The sequence below is a fragment of the Molossus molossus genome, unplaced genomic scaffold (assembly GCF_014108415.1).
Source record: "Molossus molossus isolate mMolMol1 unplaced genomic scaffold, mMolMol1.p scaffold_m16_p_11, whole genome shotgun sequence".
Classification (NCBI taxonomy): Eukaryota; Metazoa; Chordata; class Mammalia; order Chiroptera; family Molossidae; genus Molossus; species Molossus molossus.
In genome coordinates this window covers 46,536,051-46,556,386 of record NW_023425346.1, presented here as the reverse complement: position 1 = coordinate 46,556,386, position 20,336 = coordinate 46,536,051, and the positions used below count along the sequence as shown (strand labels likewise).

General features: G+C 36.6%; 1 protein-coding gene across 5 annotated transcripts in view; it reads left to right on the top strand.

Annotated features, from left to right (window-relative positions):
- The first annotated feature begins 9,884 nt into the window (after positions 1–9,884).
- The window catches only part of SCN3A (sodium voltage-gated channel alpha subunit 3), an 84,868-nt gene continuing 74,416 nt past the window's right edge, over positions 9,885–20,336 (top strand). For 4 of the 5 annotated variants that reach the window (XM_036253569.1, XM_036253568.1, XM_036253566.1 and 1 more), the window contains exons 1-3: positions 9,900–10,163; positions 15,243–15,361; positions 16,754–16,843. In XM_036253569.1, the coding sequence (XP_036109462.1) occupies positions 9,900–10,163; positions 15,243–15,361; positions 16,754–16,843 (473 nt within the window). Of the gene's footprint in view, positions 10,164–15,242; positions 15,362–16,753; positions 16,844–20,336 lie in introns of all 5 variants that reach the window. The other variant, XM_036253570.1, reaches the window with a different exon arrangement.

Below are 20,336 nucleotides of genomic sequence, written 5' to 3'. Positions count from 1 at the left end.
AGAGAGAGAGAGAGAGAGAGAGAGAGAGAGAGAGAGAGAGAGAGAAACATCGATGTGAAAGGGACACATCGAGCGGCCACCACCCGCACGACCGACCAGGGCCGGGGACAAACTGCAACCAAGGCACTTGCCCTTAGCGGGAACCGAACCCGGGTCTCTCGGGACCGCAGGCTGATGCTCTAACCGCTGAGCAAAACCGGCCAGGGCTATTTCATTTTATTTTAAGAAAGACATTCATCCTGTGTATTTAGGAAATAACCCAGGATTGTACTCACTTGAATTTTTATTAATTTACTTGGCAACTGGATCCATAGCTCACCGTTTTGCATGGGGTGACAGATATCCAAATATGTGGTTAGTATTTGGTTGTAAGCTGGCTTCTGGACTGGCCAACTTTTTGAGGCAACCAAAGAGTATTTATTTGTTTGGTGTATCAGCTGCTGCTAACTAGAAAATCTGTCTAAAATGGTCTTAGTCAAGAAGAATGTTTATTGAATGTAACAAGCAGTGCAGAGGTTGTTTGGGTCCAAGAGCTGAGTGATCCGTCAGGAGCCCAGGGGTAGATCTGTCTCGGTGACCTGCTGCCCTCTGCTTGCCAGCTTTGCCCTCAGAATGTCACCCCTTCTGATTGTAAGTTGATTGGAATAATGCCATGTATCAGATCCCAGGGGAATAAGGTCCATAGGACAGAGAATTCTGTCTCCTCGGTCTCTTTCTTTGCAGTGAAGAAACCCTTACAGACACCCACGAGGTAGATTTCTTACCTTTTGTTGGCCATAGTTGGACCACATGCCTATTCCTTAACCACTGATGAGCAAGGGGTTTGGAGGAGATATCTGGAGTGGGATGGATGTTGGGGAGTTGAACAGACCATATCGGTTTGCAAACAATATAAGAGAAAATTTCAGGAACTAATGAAACCAGTGGTGCTGATTTACCTATTGCAATGTTGGCTTAATTGTTGTTATTAGTTAGCATTTGTTTCTCTGAGCTTATAGCTGTCTGGTAAGAACAAAGTCACAAGGAACATCATCTTCTAGAAGCTCATTATTTCTGAGATGTAAATTCCTCTGAAGACAGAGATGAGCTTATGCTTTGATCCAGCAAATGTTTCCAGGAGCATGACATTGAATCCAGGTAGAGAGAGGCAGACAAAGATTCTCTTATTAAACAATTAGCAAGTCAATGAATAACATTTATGTTTGGACAATCATATGTTTAGCTAATAGGAAAGGAACCATGGTAGAAATAGTCTAGGTTTCATTTGTATTTGGCCATGGAATAGTGTTTTCTTTGCTATACTCACTCTCTCAATAGGCTTATTCAGACCCAAAGGAATGCTGAATTTTTTGACACCACACTGACAACAAGAGGTACACGGTACAGAAGAAACTAACCTAGGCTTTTAATTTACCTCTAAACAACTCCAAAGTGCTTAACCTACATGTGAATATGCATCTATTAGAAGTGGATTTTATTTTTATTAAATTATTTCTGTTTGTTCTATTTTCTATTTTAAAACGAAGGTGAGGATGATATTGCTATATTTCTTAGGTCACACCACCCCATTCATAAAACAGGACCCTATACATAACAACCTCCCAGGAAAGTAGCTGACTTATCCAAATTCAATTTCAGAACAAAAACTAAAAATGTCTTTTTGTAGGCTTGGGTCCCAGGCTATTCCCTGAACCTACTGGGTTCAAATCCTGGCTCTTGACTTACTACTTTTGTAACTTGGATAAGTTATCTAACCTACCTGTTACCTTGGTTTTATGATCTGTAAAATGAGAATAATAGTAATACCAACCTCTTAAGCTTATAAGGGTGATTAAATAAGTTAATATTCATAAATTACATGACAGAGTGTCTGAGAAGACACAGTGATCATTCAACAATTTTACCTATTATTATTTAAACCTCAAAGCCAGTTAGATAGGTATACCAACCAGGTATTATTTCAAAATTCTTTTGAAATGTGAAAAAATAATATTTAATTCTGTTTGGGGGAGTGTTCAATGGTTATAATAATGTGCTGAGTGCTCTCTGAATGCCTCCAATAATATATGATGTTCTTGGTCACATATGCTACCTGAGAATATATGGCAAATACTAATGCCTTATCATCATTAACCCGAAATGAAAATTCCTTTTGAAAGGATTTAATAACTTTCTTCAATAGGAGAGTACTTAATTGGTCCATCCTGTCTTCCTAGATTATGTTCTTCCTATAATAGTCTCTTTTGTTGATACCAAGTAAACACGGCATCCTTGCCTCAGTAATGGACCCAGTCTTTCCCCAACAACTCACCCTCTCATCATCAAGAACATTTTGGATTTTTTTCTTTCTGATCTTTCAGGTTGTATGACACAGAACAACTTTCTATCCTCGAATATGGCAAATTTACAGCCTCTGGCCTAAATTTGTTTTCATGATAATAGACCAGAACTAATTGATTTTGTCTGTAACATACTGATAAAAACCCTCACAAAGAGAGAGACAGAGAGAGAGATACAGAGACTAATGCAATTCGCCAAACTGACATTACGGAAAATTCGGCGAGATGAGACTCATGGGCTATAGACTGATTTAAAAAACAAACTTTTGTCTTTGCCTCAGAAATGCCACAGCATATCCCAAATGTTTACTGTGTCATTTTTTTCAGATTCCTATTCATTAACAAATATGGTTTTGTATAGTTTCAGAAGTGTATGTTAGTATCATAGCATGCAGATATGTGAGCTTGGAAAACTGAATTGAACTATACAAATCTGTTTTTCTTTTGTTACTTATATACAGCGTAGGTCTTTACAATCAAATCACACAATTGTAAGATTCAAGATAAAAATGTCAAGTGTAACAGGAAAAGTCAGTCAAGAATAGAGTGTGTGGAAAATGCTTAGCCCCAGAGCAACACTTTGTATTTGTCAGCAGACATTTCAGTGAAGATTACTTAGCGTCTCTCATTTACTTTAAAGGCAGGGAGTTGGACTAATTGTCAAATCCAATGTATGCCTTTTAATTAGCATCTTGGAAATTCCTCCTTTGGCATCCATATAATTGCTCTGACTTTATTGTTTAATATCCTCTGTGTTCCCTCTCCTTATAAATTGGTACTCTCAGGAGTCCTGCCTCTTCATCTTTCCAGTTTTTATTCTAGACAATGGAATGAATATTCTTAGCTTCACTTTCAACCATTGATCTCTTGATCAATATTTTCCCAGCCCAGATAGCTTTCCTGAGTCTCAGACCCATATTTCAACCACACACCCAGTTGCGTTACAGGCATCTCAAACTAAATAAATCCCATACGGAATTTATTACCATGCTCTACAGACCTCCAGTTCTCTGTTGGGTTAATGACAACTTATGGCATAAATCAGAAATCTGGGAAAGAGCTTAACCCCATAACTCTTCCTTCTCCCTCCCTCATGTCAAGTCATCACAAAATCTCAATGATTTTCACTCTCCACTTTTGCTTTGGAAAGAGTCCCCTGGCCATGGTTTGTTTTCTTCCTGATTTATTGATGAACTGCTATCTTCCAGGCACTGTGTTCATCCCCTAGATGCATTTTGTCATTTAAATGTCACATGAACTCTACGAAGTGTGTGTTATCAATATCTCCAGAGAGTGCAGATGATGTGCAGATAGTAACCTAAAGGTTATAAAGAATGAAAACAATTGTCCGAGGTCACACCACTAACATGCAGCAGGACCAGGGCTTGAATACAGTTCTGATGGCCAAGGCCATGCCTTAGATAGTAGAGCTGTGGTCAAAGTTTCTTGCCCTTTGCTTTAGATAGACTTCTGGTGTCCATCTGCTTCGTTCCAGGGCAGCTGTTCTCAAAGGGTAGTTTGCAGGAGACTCGAGGGGTTCCTGAATCCCTTTCAAGGGGAACTCTGAGGTCTAAATTATTTTCTTAATAACACCAAGACAGCATTTGCCTTTTCCCACTGTTTTGGCATTTGCAATGATGCCATAAAAGTCATGGGATAAAACTGCTAATGGCTTAGCAAGAAACAAGGCAGCAACATCGAACTATCGGAGTAGTCCAGTGCCAGTTCACGTGAGAACCCCACTGACGAAGCAGTAAACATTGTTAGTTTTATTAAATCTTGAGCCTACAGAACACATATTTTTAATATACCGCATGATTAAATGACAACACAGAAAGCATTTCTGCTGTGCACGCAAGCGCATGGTTGTCTCACGAAAAAGCACCTCTGTGATCGTGTGGGTCAGGAGCTGAATGACCCTCTTGTGTTTTCAGGAAACACCATTTTACTTGAAAGAAGAACTTACAAACTATGGTTCTTCAGACTCAGGTATTTGGCAGATATTTTCTCAAAAACCGAACAGGGGAAAAGCCTGTCACTTCAGGAAAAGCCAAAGACAGCATTTGTTGACAGTTACAACTGGAGCTTTCGAGTGGAAATTGGAATTTTGGAAACTTTTACCTGCCTCTGAGACCCTCCTCATATATTGTGACTTTTCTCATGAGACTGATGGTGATATGAACAAATGTGATTTGTTTGACTGTTATATAATGACATTTGTCAAAATTTGGAAAACGTGCATAACAATGTACCAATATTCTCCAAATTATTCATGAATGATGACATAAAATCCATGCAAAGGGAAAGATTGATTAAAGTTCATTGATATAGTTTCAGATTCCACTTTGAAACTAACTTAAGAAACTACCAGTTGTAGTTCTAGTGTGTATCCAAGAATAATATCACAATTGCCTGAAAACGGCAATTAATTTAAAATACTCTTTTCCAGCTACTTATATATGTGAGGATTTCCTTAATGCACTTTGATAAAAACAACATATCTCAACAAATTGAACTCAGAAACAGATATAAGAATCTAACTGTATTCCATTAAGCCAGACAGTGAAGAGATTTACTCAAATGTAGAACAAATTTGTTCTTCTCACTCAATTCTTTTCATTTGAGTTAATATAGTTATTTTCACTAAACATCTGGGCTTATTAGTAAGTGAATGAACCAAAGTTTTTTTTTTCTTTTAATTTTGAATATAGTAAATATGGGTAGATAAGCATCCCCATAAACAAAAGTTCTTTGAGGTCATTAATAATTTTAAGAGCAGAAAGGGATCCTGAAACCAGAACTTGTGAAAACCATTGTTCTAAGATTACCCCTGCTTGCCTACCTTCATTCTGCCAGATGTCTAACATCTTTCTAACCTTCCAGTCGACCACATCACTCCCCATCCACGGCTCACCTTAGTATTCAGTGCAAGACCTTCAGTAATCTATGTCCTGCCTCACCTTCTAGTCCTTCCTCTTACCACCTCCTTTTGGGCAGGTTCGTCTCCACGTATAATCAACTCCTGATAGTTCCTCCCAGACTCTCGTGCTCTTTGTTATTTCTAGGCCCAGGCCAATGTTGGCTTTCTGCTTAGATGTCTCCACAGATAGGTCTTCCTACTAACCCTCCTGCAGCTACCACCACCACAGCTAATTGGTCAAATCCTCACTAGTCTACAAAACCTACCTCAATATCACTTCCTCAGGGAAACTTCCCTGAACTACACCCCTGCCTCCCTTCCCTGGGCAGAATAAATTGCTCCCTTTTATGGAGCGCAGACAATAGCCAACTGTATATCATTGCATTATAAATATTTGTATAAATATTTGTCTCTGTAAATAGGCTGTCAGCTCCTTAAGGGCAGGGACCATAGGTGCCGAGTCCAAGCACAGTATTGATGTATAATAGTCTCTCAATAAATATTTCCTGAATAAATTATCCTGATTCCCTTCCAGGTTTTAAATTCTGTGGTCCCTCCCTGAAACAGGATAATCTGAACCATAATCTTTTTCTTGATTAGCAGAGGGATGCTTTTGCTTGACTCACACACATTCACAAACGCAGAGGCTGGTTTTAATCGAAGAGATCATCTTAGATCTTTTTTTCTTATCCTTTTGTCCTTGCAAGGACAGTTCTGGAAAAAATTTGGTATATTAAATTTGATGTATTTTAATAAATTATAATGCACATATATTCATTAATAATATATATTCCACACCAAGACATCGGCAGAAATTAATTTTTAAAAGTCTGCTCTAATAGGAATATAAAGTTACGTAAGAGCTCTGTATAATAAGCTCACGAAGAACAAAAAAGAAGAAAAACTTTAAACTAGAACCAAAATTAAAATAGAACTTCCAAAGACCTATGAGAGGTTTCCAAACAGCAAAGCTGCAGCTGACACCAGAAACTCAACTCCCTGTAACCTTCAATGTCTCAGCCTGTCCAAATAGGTCCCCTTGCAGAGGGGAAGCTGAGTCGAGAACTGCCCTATCTTCTCAGGATTTAAGAGACAAGAGTATAGGAATTTCAGAGACTTCTTTACTTCCTTTTGACCAAGACTCAATTCCTTATTCTAGCCTTGATAAGTGAACACAAAGGTAAAGAGCTATTTATTTTTAAATAAATGTTCAATATGTTGTGATGGTCCTTAATTAATGACATTTCAGAGAAATCGGTCAGCTCCAAGGATTATTGAAAGATTTCCATATTAAGTATTTTTAACCTAATTTCACTTTAAAACTCAGCAACCAGGAGAGTCCAATTAAATAAGTATAATTAGTTATTTCTTTTGGCAAAATGTCACCACATATGATGAGGCACTTCAATGGTACTGAGGTTGAGGAAGGTTAAATGACACAGGCAAACTGTTAGTGACAGATTCAGTACCACTTCCACTTGCTACATGTTTTTCATTCCATTGTCAATAAAGAAACCAAAATCATTCCAAGCTCAAATACAAAAGTAACCTTTCTTTTCCCCTAAGAAAGCAACTATACTTCATAGAAATTTCTTAAGACATGTTTGACATGCTGTTTCACTTTCATTTAGCACTTGAGAAGAAAGAACCTTATCCATTCAGTTCATGACAGGTGATGGGGGACAGATGAATCACACATCTTTGGGTGTTTAAGGCTTACAGCTAAGGGCAAACTTCTTCCATACTCAAAAGTACAAAAGCTGTGATTATTCCACACAGCCTTGAGCTGGATTGATCATGTGACCATCAAAACTGGCGTAAAATAGCTGAAAACATTAATTCTGTTGTAAATTTAGGAGGCACAAAATAAGTAGTTGATTGTTTTTGAGTAAAACAGAATAACTTTTCTCAAACTTTCTGATTTACATTCACATACCACTTATTGAGGTACCCCTCCCAAAAAACCTCTGTCCCACCTCACATCAGAAGGTCTTTCTAAGAACTAGTGGTGAGCCCAATCTGTGTGGCTCAGTGGATTGAGTGTTGTCCATGGACTAAGAGGTCCTGATTCAATTCCCAGTCAGGGCACATGATTGGGTCCTGATTCAATTCCCAGTTAGGGCACATGCCTGGTTTTTGGGCTCTATCCCCAGTAGGGGGTGTGCAGAAGACAGCTGATTAATATTTCTCTCACACATCAATGTTTTTACCTCTTTCTCTCTCTAAAAAAATCAATAAAAACATATTTTTTTTTAAAAAAAAAGAACTAGTAGAGAAAATGGCACAATTTTTTGACAAGTGTAATATTTTATAACTTATTTAGAATATAACTTCATAGTAGCAGGGAACATAATGATGTCATATTATAAGTACAAATTCAATGAAAAGAAAGAGTTATTAAAATCCTTTTTGTCATTAGAACAGACCTGGGAACCAGTAACCCAGATATAAACTCAAGAAACATATAAACCTATGTAACTTTTCTTATGTTACTATAAGATCTAGAGTTTCTCATTGGCTGTAAGCTCAGTATATCCATGCAACAAACTGCTTAGAATTAGAAAGCCATTTAGGGATACACGACGATGGTGACTAGAATAGTGCAGGGGCTGAAGTTGGGGAGGTGGTTGGGGACAGGGAAAATGTCACAGATGACTTTGATGATTACTTTGATGCCGTGGTTTTAGATTGTTCTATAAGACGATTGATGTACTCATTGTATTTTCTGGTTATTGTTTCTATTTTCTATCTTGACTTTTAAAATGTGATTTTTTGGCACCATGCAAAATAAAATAGCTGTTAACTTATGTTTCAATATTGATGTAGCTGGTTTCCTGTATTTCTGACAGTTCTCACATTTCCAGCAGAGTTTTCCCCCTACCCCAGGAAGATGAGCAGGGCCATGCTATGTGTCAGCCTTCTCTCCTTCCTCTCCCCGCCACGTGGTAGCATGTGGGAATGCTCCCGGTGCTCTGCACTTTCCAGTCCATTCCTGAGCTCTGTGGTCATTGTGGTTCCAGTGAATCAAGACCTTATTTAAAGAAGAGTGATTTCAGCTGGCCAGTGTGGCTCAGTGGTTGAGCATTGACCCATGCACCAAGAGGTCGCCAGTTCAATTCCCAGTCAGGGCACATGCCCAGGTTGTGGGCCCAATCCCCAGTAGGAAACATGCAGGAGGTGGCCAGTCGATGTTCTTTCTCATCAATGTTTCTTTTCTCTCTCTCTCAAATCAATAACAGTTTTTTTTCTTTTTAAATTCACTTGAATTGTGAAAATGTTTAAAATCACAACAGAAGTAATGGCTGGAGGAACTGAAGATCATAAGATTATGATAGCTGACACTAAAATAGTATTCATTAATTCCAGAAACCATTCTAGACACTTAATGAATCAATCCATTTATTCCTTACAATAACCTGGGAAGTCAGTTCTCTCCTCTCGTTTCACAGATGAAGGCTGAAGCATTGCATGGTTACATTACAAAGTCACATGGCTCATCAGTGGCAGAGCCAGGTTTGGAGCAGAGAGTGTCTAGTTCCATACTTCATGCTTTTTGCCACTAAACCAAATGAAAGATTCAGAAATAATCTGAACATTGTCTTGGAAGGTTTAAGGAGCAGCCGATTAGAAAAAGAAGTCAATATATGGGGTGGGGCAAAAGTAGGTTCACAGTTGTGAGTATGCGAAACTCAGTTTATTCTTGTTACTATTTATTACTTGTTGTATTATTTGCCATACAAACAACTGTAAACCTACTGTTGCCCACCCTGTATTCTGCGTTGCTGCAGAAGATGCACAGAAGGGAAAGCTGAAAGGAAACCAAGTCTTGACTTCCCTGGCCCTGCTGCTGGTCAGACCTTGCCTGGGGAACCAGTGATCAATGATGCTGAAACCAGAACAAAGGTCGGGTACACAAAATGTCTTTCCTGTCATGAGGTGTTTATGAGTCATCAGTATTTCCTTATTTGGAGAGTAAGATGTGATCAAAAGAAGGGAGAGAGAAATATGGGCTCTTAGGTATTTTATTGACAAGCATTACAGGCATTACTCTTACCAAAATTATACTATAAAATATTTTGGCTTAAAGGCCTCATACCAACGTTTTGATAGACTTCTACAGTTGGCTTGTTGAAAATTTGATTGAAGAAGGATGTTTCCAAGTTAACATTTGTAGTACAGCACTAAGAGCATTACATGATGTTTATACTTTAAAAAATTATTAGAAGAAACATTAGATAACATCTTGCTTGATTTTCTTTTTTTTATCCTCACCCGAGGACATTTTTCCACTTTTTGTTCAGATAGAGCGGGAGGGTGAGAGAGGAAGAGAGAGAGAGAGAAACATCGATGTGAAGGGACACATCGAGTGGCTGCCACCCACACGACCAACCAGGGCCGGGGACTAACCACAACCGAGATACACGCCCTTAGCGGGAACCGAACCCGGGTCTCTCTGAACCCGGGTCTCTCTGTACCACAGGCCGACGCTCCAACCGCTGAGCCAAACCGGCCAGGGCTTGCTTGATTTTCTTAATCCCTCTCATTCACTTGCTTTCTTTCCTAACTCATATATATATCTTTTTTTTGTAGGCAATTCTTATGCAAGAAGCTAAACGTAATTAAATGTGCAGGATGAAAAGATGGCACAGGCACTGCTGGTACCCCCGGGACCTGAAAGCTTCCGCCTTTTTACTAGAGAATCTCTTGCTGCTATCGAAAAACGTGCTGCAGAAGAGAAAGCCAAGAATCCCAAGAGAGAACAAGACAATGATGATGAGAACAAACCAAAGCCTAACAGTGACTTGGAAGCTGGAAAGAACCTCCCATTTATTTATGGAGACATTCCTCCAGAGATGGTGTCAGAGCCGCTGGAGGACCTGGACCCCTACTACATCAGTAAGAAAGTGAGTGTCGATTTTCTGCTTCTGAAAGTTCACATATACTTCCAAAGCTAAGTCTGTAATTAAACCCAACATTAATATACTTCTCTCAGGCTCATATACATACTGCATCACAGCTTTTCTACTATTAAATGTTTATTCTATAAGCTGAAACACATAAGAAATTAAGATAAGATTTAGCTACAGTGAAGAGATGGACTATTTCTCAAAATATCTGTTGTTATTGACATATTTCAGCACATGGTATACAACAGAATAATAGCCAGGCAAAAGTTATGGGCAGGTGTTCTTATTTTTCAGTTCCTGTTTGGCTTGGGGTTCTCATGCTAGAATAACTACGTAATTTTTGTCAGAATTAGCTCGTTTTCTTTTTAAGTTAAACCAGCCGTGTAGTATTTTATAGGGTATATATATATTTTTAATGATGGTAAATTCTACTCTTTCTAAATGAGTACTTTGGTATTTTGTAACCGCAATTTACATTTCACATCCACAAGCGTAAAAGTAGGTCTATGTAAAAATAAAGATAAATTAATATCACCATGAGTTGATGGGTTATGAATTAAAGAAGATATTGAGCACCTTTGTTAGTCAAAGTCAGCCCTTTGAAAAGAAATGCCTAATGAAATGGCCATCTTTAAGGAGTATACAATCTAACGTTGTAAGGGTGGCTAAAGGAAATGACAACCGCGCATTCATGGAATGTCCCCACTGCTCTGAGTGTGTGCTTCTCAGACTTGCATGTACGACTTATCACCTGAAGACCTTTGTTAAACACAAATTCCAATTCCATAGATCTGGGGAGGGGCTGGAGATCCTGAGTTTCTAATGAGCCACCAAGCAGTACTCATGCTGCTAGACCATGGGCCACATTTTGAGCAGCGTGTTTTAAAATACTTTCTTTAAAGCCATAACATAAAATTAAATACTTCAACAAATTTCTCTCTTTGTCCTTTTAAGCTGCTTTCATAAAAGGTGGCGTTTACTATATATTCGTATATTTCTAAAAATAATTTATTCCAGCACTTTTTTATAGAATGGATAAAGAAAATTTTGAAGTTTAGTTGATGACAGTGAGACATCCTCCAAGAAACCGGAAGACAATTCTCTTCTGAAAAGGATTTATTTGCAAAGATACCTTCCAGAGACAGGGGTATCACTTACTCTGACATGATTAAATGTATTTGCTACTTAAAGACAGGGAATGTCGTTAAGAGAGAGAAATGGTAAGAATAATGAGGAAAAAGAGAATAATAGAATTTAAAATTAGCATTTTCCAAGGGAGACGGATATTTAGTAGTATCCTGAAAGCATTTTCCTCCCAAAATGAAGACCACTTCACTGTAGAGGGTAGAGACGTTAAACATTCTGAATCATTTGATTGTAGGTTTTTTTTAGAATCCAACCTCAGCAAAGAACCTTCTTATTATAATTTGTCTTCCCACATATCCGCTTAATGATTGCTGTAGCAATTATTTCAGTCCATGTGAAAGGAATAGATCTCATTGTCAATAAATGGGCTGGCATTATGATTTTATATGTTCAAGCTTGGTTCATGTGAATCTGCCACTTGGAAACAGAATTGTTCTCTGTGTGCTAACAAAGTCAGTTTTTATGGCCTCCCTGTCTAAGAACCAGACTTGGACCTTGATTTATTCAGTGGCCATGACCCATCTTGAGAGACATGTAGACTGCTCTCTCGTTACTGTTGGCAGCACTGCTTCCCTTTATGTGATGTCTATGAAGATGAAGACCGAGATGCCACTGAAGAAAATGAGTGCGTGGTTCTTAGGATAGGCAGAGCAAATGTAGGAAGCCAATGGAGAAGTTCTGGAATTTTAAGAAATGGTATGAAGCTCACATTAATTGTGAAATAATGCAAGTGAAAGGCATTTTAAAATTGTAAAGCAGTATGTAACTGTTTGCTGTCTTTAAAGATATGTTTACATATCTAATTTGATCAGATGAGCAACATCACAATGTATTTTAATGCCATTTAAGTTGACCAGGAAATAAGAATAGTGACAATGATAATAGTAATAGCTAACATTTGCTGTGCACATACTTTGTCAGGCCCTGTTCGAGTAGAACTCAAACATACATTTATTTGGTAATCAAAAAGCCAGTGGGGTTAGGTCCTGTGTTAGTGTCATTTCACAAATGAAAAGAGAAGCCCGGGAGGTTAAGTAACTTGCCCAATATCACACATTGTGGTAAGTGGTCAATTCAGGATTCGAACCCGGGCAGTGAGGCTCCCGACCCAAAGCTCTTAATCACTATGCAAAATGTACACAGTGCTTATTAATAAAATGAAAGAAAATGTTTAAAAATTGTTTGTATAATTTCTTGAACTATCTGATTGATGAGGTCTGTTGTACTCAGAGATGTAAAGCTTATTCTTGCTCCAAGTAGTAAAAATGTTAGTAAAACTCTAAGATATGCATTTTCCTGGGAAAAGAAGCAAGTGACATTGTAGACTAGACAAGACCCAGTGTAAGATTCTTGCAGCTATAACATTCATTAGTAACCATATATAGTGTTATTATTATTTTTTTTTGTCACCTCATAACTTGAAGACCAGATTTGGAAAATGACACTATTTATCCCTCCTCCAATTACCTGTCATTTTCTTGAGTATTTTAAGTTTGAGTACATCTCTCTATAACATTAAAGCCCCACATTTCAAATGTCTTTCTTGTAAATCTTCCACTATAGAGGGCATTCGTATTTCATTCCTCACTTCTTGGGATTCAAGGTTTTCTGTGTTAGGTGTTGTTTTCCAGAAATATACTGGTTGTTTGCTCTTAAGGCCTGTTCTGTTCCAGAACCTGCAATGGGTTAAGTTAGCAGGAGGAGCATAGGAGTACATGTGTAAATGAACAGTTGGTTTCCACTCACTTTAGGAATATTTTTCAAAATAAAATCTTCCCTTAATGTTATAAGTGACAATTGCTTATTTCAGGGAAATTGTTTCAAAAAAGCACAAGCAAATGCACCTTGAATTAAGGTGAACTTTCCATGTTGCTGCTGTCATCAACTGCCTAAATGGATCCCGATTATTTGACTATCACATTGCATTATCTAATCCTGCGAATTCAAGAAAATCCTTTAATGCATTTGCGCTTCAAGGGCAGCATTCCCAATGTCCACTGTCCCTTCCTGGTAATCTCAATGGTAGTAAAGAACAGTTTACTGGCCCTCATCATAGAATTGTTCAAATTCATGGAATGAAGTTCATAAAAAAAATGATTGGTTAGGTAGTGCTTAGCTCCATGGTCTTAAATACAAAGGGCAATGCACAGAGAAATGGTTTTCTCTTCCCTTTATACTCACAATATGTTTCTGACTACCTATTCAAACAGAGCATGTTGTCAGTGAACATGAATGTATAGGTTATAGCCCTTAGTTAAAGGGTAAAAACATATTATTAAGTAAATGGATATATAGATGTCTTAAAGGTAAATTGTATCTTAAAGGTAAACCCACATTTAATTAAAACAAGAATTTATTTATAAATAATACTATTAAGTTCTGTGGAGGAAAAGAAGATTGCATACTCTTTATGCTCCATGATTTATTACAACTTCTAACTTAGTCCTCAATGGAATGAAACCTACATGTAAATTGCTACTTGACTACAATTACAAGAAACATGCCAATGTATGCACATTAATATACCAAGACTTAACTGGTAAAGAAAACAATTAGGGAGTGATCAGAGGCAGTGAGATTTATTTGGAGAGACATGACGGAAGAGGTGATTTTGATAGCTGAGGACATTCCCAGAGAGGAGGGATTTTCAACGCTGGATGACTGTTTGAATCATCTGAGGAAACTTTTTAACATGACCCTGTCTGTGCCTATCCTTCAGAATACTGACACTTTTATTTTATTATTATTATTTTTTTATCCTCACCCGAGGACATTTTTGCATTCATCTTCAGATAGAGCGGGAGGGAGAGAGGGCAGAAGAGAGGGAGAAACATTGATGTGAGAGAGACACATCGACTGGTCACCACCCACATAACCCCAAACAGGGCCGGGGACAAACTGCAACCGAGGTACATGCCCTTAGTGGGAACCGAACCCGGGCCACTCTGGTCCACGGGCTGAGGCTCTAACAGCTGAGCAAAATTGGCCAGGGCAGAATACTGACACTTTTAAAATCACCCCAGGAGATTGTCATATGCAGACAAGACTAAGAGCCTTTGATGTAGTAGTGGGGCATTGTAGGTGGGATCTTATTTTCAGGTCTGTTACAGACCTGAAATGGGAAGGAGTTTGCATAGATGACCTTTCAGGTTCTTTTTTCTCTAGGATTCTATGACTCTTTTTCAGAGTCAGAGGGAGAAGCTGACAGGTGGTGAGTGGGATTGACGAGTGGGTTGAATTGGCTAGAGCTGAGTTGCCTTGGTGAAAAAAAACAACCAGATGATCCTAGAGAGACATGGTAGGTAATCACTGGGTAGCAAAGCTTAAATGCTAAGTTGATGATTATAAGTTTCAGACTATAGACGTTTTGCTATAGAATGCCCTTCAAAATGACGTATTTCAGCCTAGTTTTCAACGTAGCTGTCCCTTTTCAGTGTTACCAGCAGACCCATAGAATCAGCAAAACTAGGTTTTGCACATTTTATAGTAGGACAACTACCATAGGGAAAATACAGTCTTCATAAAGGTTGGACATAAAAGACTTGATGTAATTAAAATATTTGAAAAGATTATTTTAATAGCAACATGCACAGAAAAGTAACCAAAGCTGTGGGCAGATGGTAAGCTTTAAATAGAATTGGAGTCTGTAAAGTTACCTTATAACTTGGTAAAAATTTTGTATAGGATATTATTTCTATCATAAAGTTGTAGCCTTAGAGACAGATTAGATAATATTAAATGATATTTGTACTTGTAGCTATATGTTATTTCAGAGGACAAACATGTACCATGTTTATGGTTATGCTATACCAGCGGGTTTAAACAAACAAGTTTGAACAAAAAAGCAGGTCAAAAGTTCTTCATGTGTGTCAGCTCGTCAAATAAGCCACATGTCTAATCTATTCATTTTTCTCATACTTTCTTTTTCAGACGTTTATAGTATTGAATAAAGGGAAGGCGATTTTCCGATTCAGTGCCACCTCTGCCCTGTATATTTTAACTCCACTAAACCCCGTTAGAAAAATTGCTATTAAGATTTTGGTACATTCATATCCTTTTCATGTGAATTGTCTAAATGATGCTTCTAGGGATTGATTTTTTTTACAAAATGTCATTTATTCCTTTAAAATATATTTAAAATTTCTTTGAGATGAATGGTAACATTGTTGTTTAATCTGTTCTCTTTGATTTTCTGCTACTTATAAAATTATAGAATGACTATTCTATTTATAGAATGTTATATTCTAGAATGACTATTGTATTCTAGAATTGTTATAGAAGTAAAATTGCAACGACGATAGTGAATGTGTAAATGAAACGTGTTGTGCAGTGGGAACAACAGCACAGCTGCTCTTTCACACTTGTTAAGCTCAGTTAGACCATACATAACCATTGCTAAAGAAACATGGTCTGTGGTATTGTAATCTCGATTACTAAATGTTCACACTTGTTATGCCTTAATTGGCTCTGTATCTTCAGCACCTGCACCTGGCTGTCCCTCCCTCCCTTCCATCCTTCCTCCCTTCCTTCCTGCCTGCCTGCCTTTAGTAAATATTTATTAAACTGTTATGTGCCTATGTATCTGATTGATAACATATATTTTTAAATCATTGAACTTAAAACTAGCTACAACAATAGTCAAAAAGTACATGTAAAATGTCAGAAAACTGTGGATTTACAAAATTTTAAAATAAGTAATGATGAAGTAGAAACATGCTCTTCTGAAGCAGTTTCAAGAATGGGCATTTCATTTAGGCAGATGCAAAATCTCTGGTTATCCCAGAGATAGGGCAAATCGAGCTAATAACCTTTTGAGGTACATTTAAATTCTCTCTTTCTATGGTTCAATGTTGGAAAGTAAAAATATGTATGTAAAAATAAAAGAGCCACCTCAAAATAATCCTAAACTTCCTTAGAGTGAAGTCTGGATGGCGATCCTACCAGAAATTATTACACTAATTCTCAAGAACTTCTCAAAATAGTGTTAATCTGTTTAGTCACTATAAGCCTACTAGAGTACCTCATTACAGTAGAATCCTCAATCAGTGTAATTCTTAACTGTACCAGGTTATCCAATCTTAGGCTTTTTGTATTGTGTTCATTAACATTTTACACTTGCATTATACTGTAAACTCATTAAAGAATGGTCATTTCCCCATGTAGTGCAATTTCACGCAACTGATGGGAATGCAAAATTCCCACTTGCTTCAGATAGAGATCTCTTTCTATTAAATTCAGTTTTGTGAGGAAATGATGTAAAATGTAAAAAGAGTAGCCCAAGAATATATGACAGGCTTTGAAATTTATTATTTTTGCCATTGTTTTAAAACAAAGAGTAAGATCAATTTCACAGGGATTTTGTGTTGGTGATTTTTGTGTGTGTTGGACCATTTATAAATGACCATGATAACGTACTAGCAATTATTCCTTAACTAATCTACTTTATTCAGCATGCTTATCATGTGCACTATTTTGACCAACTGTGTATTTATGACCTTGAGTAACCCTCCAGACTGGACAAAGAATGTAGAGTAAGTAGGAGTGACTTTTTGCAATGAGAAATGCACGTTCAAATTCTCTAGCGATCTCCTTATGGTTATAGTCTGACTTATGGTTTCCACTTTTTGAAGTCAGGCTAAACACTTCTAAGAAAAAAATTATATCCATAATATGAAAAAAGGTAAGAAAAGTTCTTTGGGGGCATTTTTCTTCTATGAGGTAAGTATTTTTCTCCCAAAATTCAAAGTAGTATCTATTTAAGAAAGGTTATAAATAATATATACTAGCAAGGAAACAAAACCAATCATTTAATATAAAAGTTAATAATCATAGTTATTCATTTTGGATAAAATACAATGACCATTTGAGAGATTTGATGGATAAAAGCATTTTATTCTAATACATTACTATAATTGTTACACTCTGATAAAATAGATGTTTAGCTCTATATTATGATATTAGATATTTTGATTATATGTCATATTTAGGAAAAATACATTTAAATAATTAACTTACTTAGATGTTCAGCTATGTAGTTTACTATGTGTGCTAAAACACCGTAGATGTATTCCATAAAAAAAATAAAATGTCTCTGCAAAAGCATGTTCAAAAAATAAAAGGGCTTAAGAGGAAAAGAGGATAAAAGAAAGATCACTCCAAACTTATGAAACTTTGTAATTAGAACACTAATAAAAACAATAACAATCCCAGTGAAAAGATATCGGTCCAGTTAACTCTCTATGGACATGTGTACCTACAATCACAGCCGGCAGCTACTTGGAAGTCTCAGGCTCTGGCCCTTGTCCTTTCTCCCTTGAGATGGAGACCCTGGGGGCATTCGTAAGATGTCATCAAAATAAAACATTACATTAATGTCTAGTCCTTGGGCATGGGAAACCAGCCCCAGTTTGCACTAGAGAAGGCACTTCTGTCAATTCTCTATATTAAAGTCTTTTAATATTAAGTCTTTTAGTATAAAAGTCTTTTGCTGCTCAGGATTTCTATTTAAGTGTGGGGAAAAGAAGCCCCTGAATGTTTAAAAATATCAAGATGCTAGGGAAAATTGTGCATTAAATAACACGGTCTGCCTTAGAGCGACATTATTCCTTAATTTATAAGTTACATATGAGGTTATTCATGAAAACAAACTTTTTTAAAATTGAAATAGACAGTGTTAGGTTATAAAAGCTATTTATGTATAGTATAATACAATAATTAGGTGTTTGGTTTAGTAGCAAAAAGCATGATCCTTTCATTGCTATAGTTTTAAAATAATCTCCAGTAGGAGATGAGTTGTTATGATACATACTACCATTTTTATTTCTAACTGATTTTTTAGCATTCTTTGAAGATTTATTGTACCATCCTAAGCCATCATTTTCCAGTGATTTAACACATTAAATTTTTTTTATAGTAGCTTGGAAATGCTCCCTAGAAGTAATTTTAGTAGAAAATCCAGTTTTTATATTTCAAGCAAGGTAACAAACAAAGTTTTCAGTTACCACTTGTGATCTGGAGGTTAACAAATGAACATATCTATATAAAACCATTCTGTACATATTCTTCTCAGCAGAAATTAGTGAAGCATTTAAACATGTTCACATCCCAATTTTGTGTAACATGAGTAAAACATAGGTAAAGAGGACACCTGAACATGATCACTGGCATATACATGTCTCTCGTTCAAAGTCATTTTTAGAGTTGACTAGATTTGTTATGAAAATAGACTCAGCCTTACACCTGCTTTGGGATTACTTTTTTTTTATATTTGGAAAAGTTTACACAGGTTTTCTGATCAATTATCTCTAGCAAGAAAACAAGCAAAATATTAGCAGTTAAGAAAAACAAAAACACACCCACAAACCCCAAAGTCCAATGAAAAGAGAAGACAACTCAGTTCTGACATGAACACAGAACTCATGATGGCAGGAGCAGTCTCTGTACAAAGAGACAGAGCTGGCACACACCGATATGGCCTGAGGACCGGCTTTTATAGGAAGGGTCATTACATACGGCAAGGCACTTCTATAGGCATCACAGTTATAAGGGGGGAAACCTGGACAGAATCAACAGGATGATTAGGAGCCTAGCGGGCACAGAGCCAGAGAGATCAGGTTTCCTGATTCTCATTTACCTGTTCAATCTGGTTTGCTAATAGGCACTTCTGAACACCTGTTCTTTGCAATCTGTCTCAGATGCTAACCCTCGGACTCTCTTTCTTCATTAGCTATCAACATTCACCACATCCTCCAACAAAACTTTTTACTTTTCCAAAAAAGAAAAAAAGAAAAAGGGAATAGAAGTAGGGACTTGAATCTTACTCCCAGTAACTGCAGATTACTTAGAATTGTGTAAGTATAGACCATAAGGCACTAACCATTAGTATGATAAATAGAACATATATGTGAAATGTCTCTCCAAATAGTAATGTCTTGAAGATTATGTGTAATACACAAAGAATCAAACTAAAGCACAAGTAAACATAAGCTTGACATTGCAAATTATCTCTCTTCCTAATTAAGTCAGCTATCATAATAAGTAAGGACAGGAATTAAATATATTCCTTATGAAGTTGATGGAATTGGTTAAAAAAGGAGGAAGGATGTTCTTAGGAAAATCAGATGTGGAGATTTCTGCACACATTGTCCTCTGATTTCTTTGTTCTTCATATGAGAAATTTTTCTACAGAAAACAGCACAAAAATAACACTCCTAACTTTTTTCATGTATAAAATTCTAGTAGGCTGGAAAATATAATGATTTTTGATAAGAGTAAATCAAATCTTTGTGGCTTAGGTGAAATAATCTGAAGAATAAACTTAAATTGCATTTTAAAAAGAACACAATGTTGAAAAACAAGTACTTCAACTATTTTAAGAAGAAACAGAAATATATTGTCTACACAAAGGAGGAAGGACTAGAAATGCATGATATCAAAGAGGAAATGGTAGAGTCTTTCACCATTTTGGATGATGAAATTTGAACCTGAGCATGTTTAAATGATTTGGCCCAATTGCATAAAGATAAGTAGTTGGTGCAAGGTTAGAGTCAGGAATTTTATCTCTGAAATCTAGTAAGTTTCTCGTGATAATGTATATGTATATATAAATATATATAAAGAGAGAGAAGCAGTTTTATAACTCTATACCTGCGTCTTAAGTCTATTTTCTAGATTAGACATGTAAAATGTTCCTAAAAATTATTCTAATCATTAAGATACTTGAATGAAATATTTTATTATAAATAAACAAACCCAAGAAATGTTACCTCTAGAGGTGTACTGTACAATGAGGGAAATAGCAGCCGTTGTGACTATTAAAACTTGAAATTTGGCTAGTTTTAATGATTGCAATTGTAATATTTTAGATATATTAGTTTAAATAAAATATAATATAAAAATTAGATTCACTGGTTCCTTCTTTTTTTATTTGGCTACAAGAAATTTGAAAACTTTATATATATATATATCTTGTATGATATTTTAATCAGACAGTGTTGCTCTAAAGGGTCAAGTCTGATTATTCAT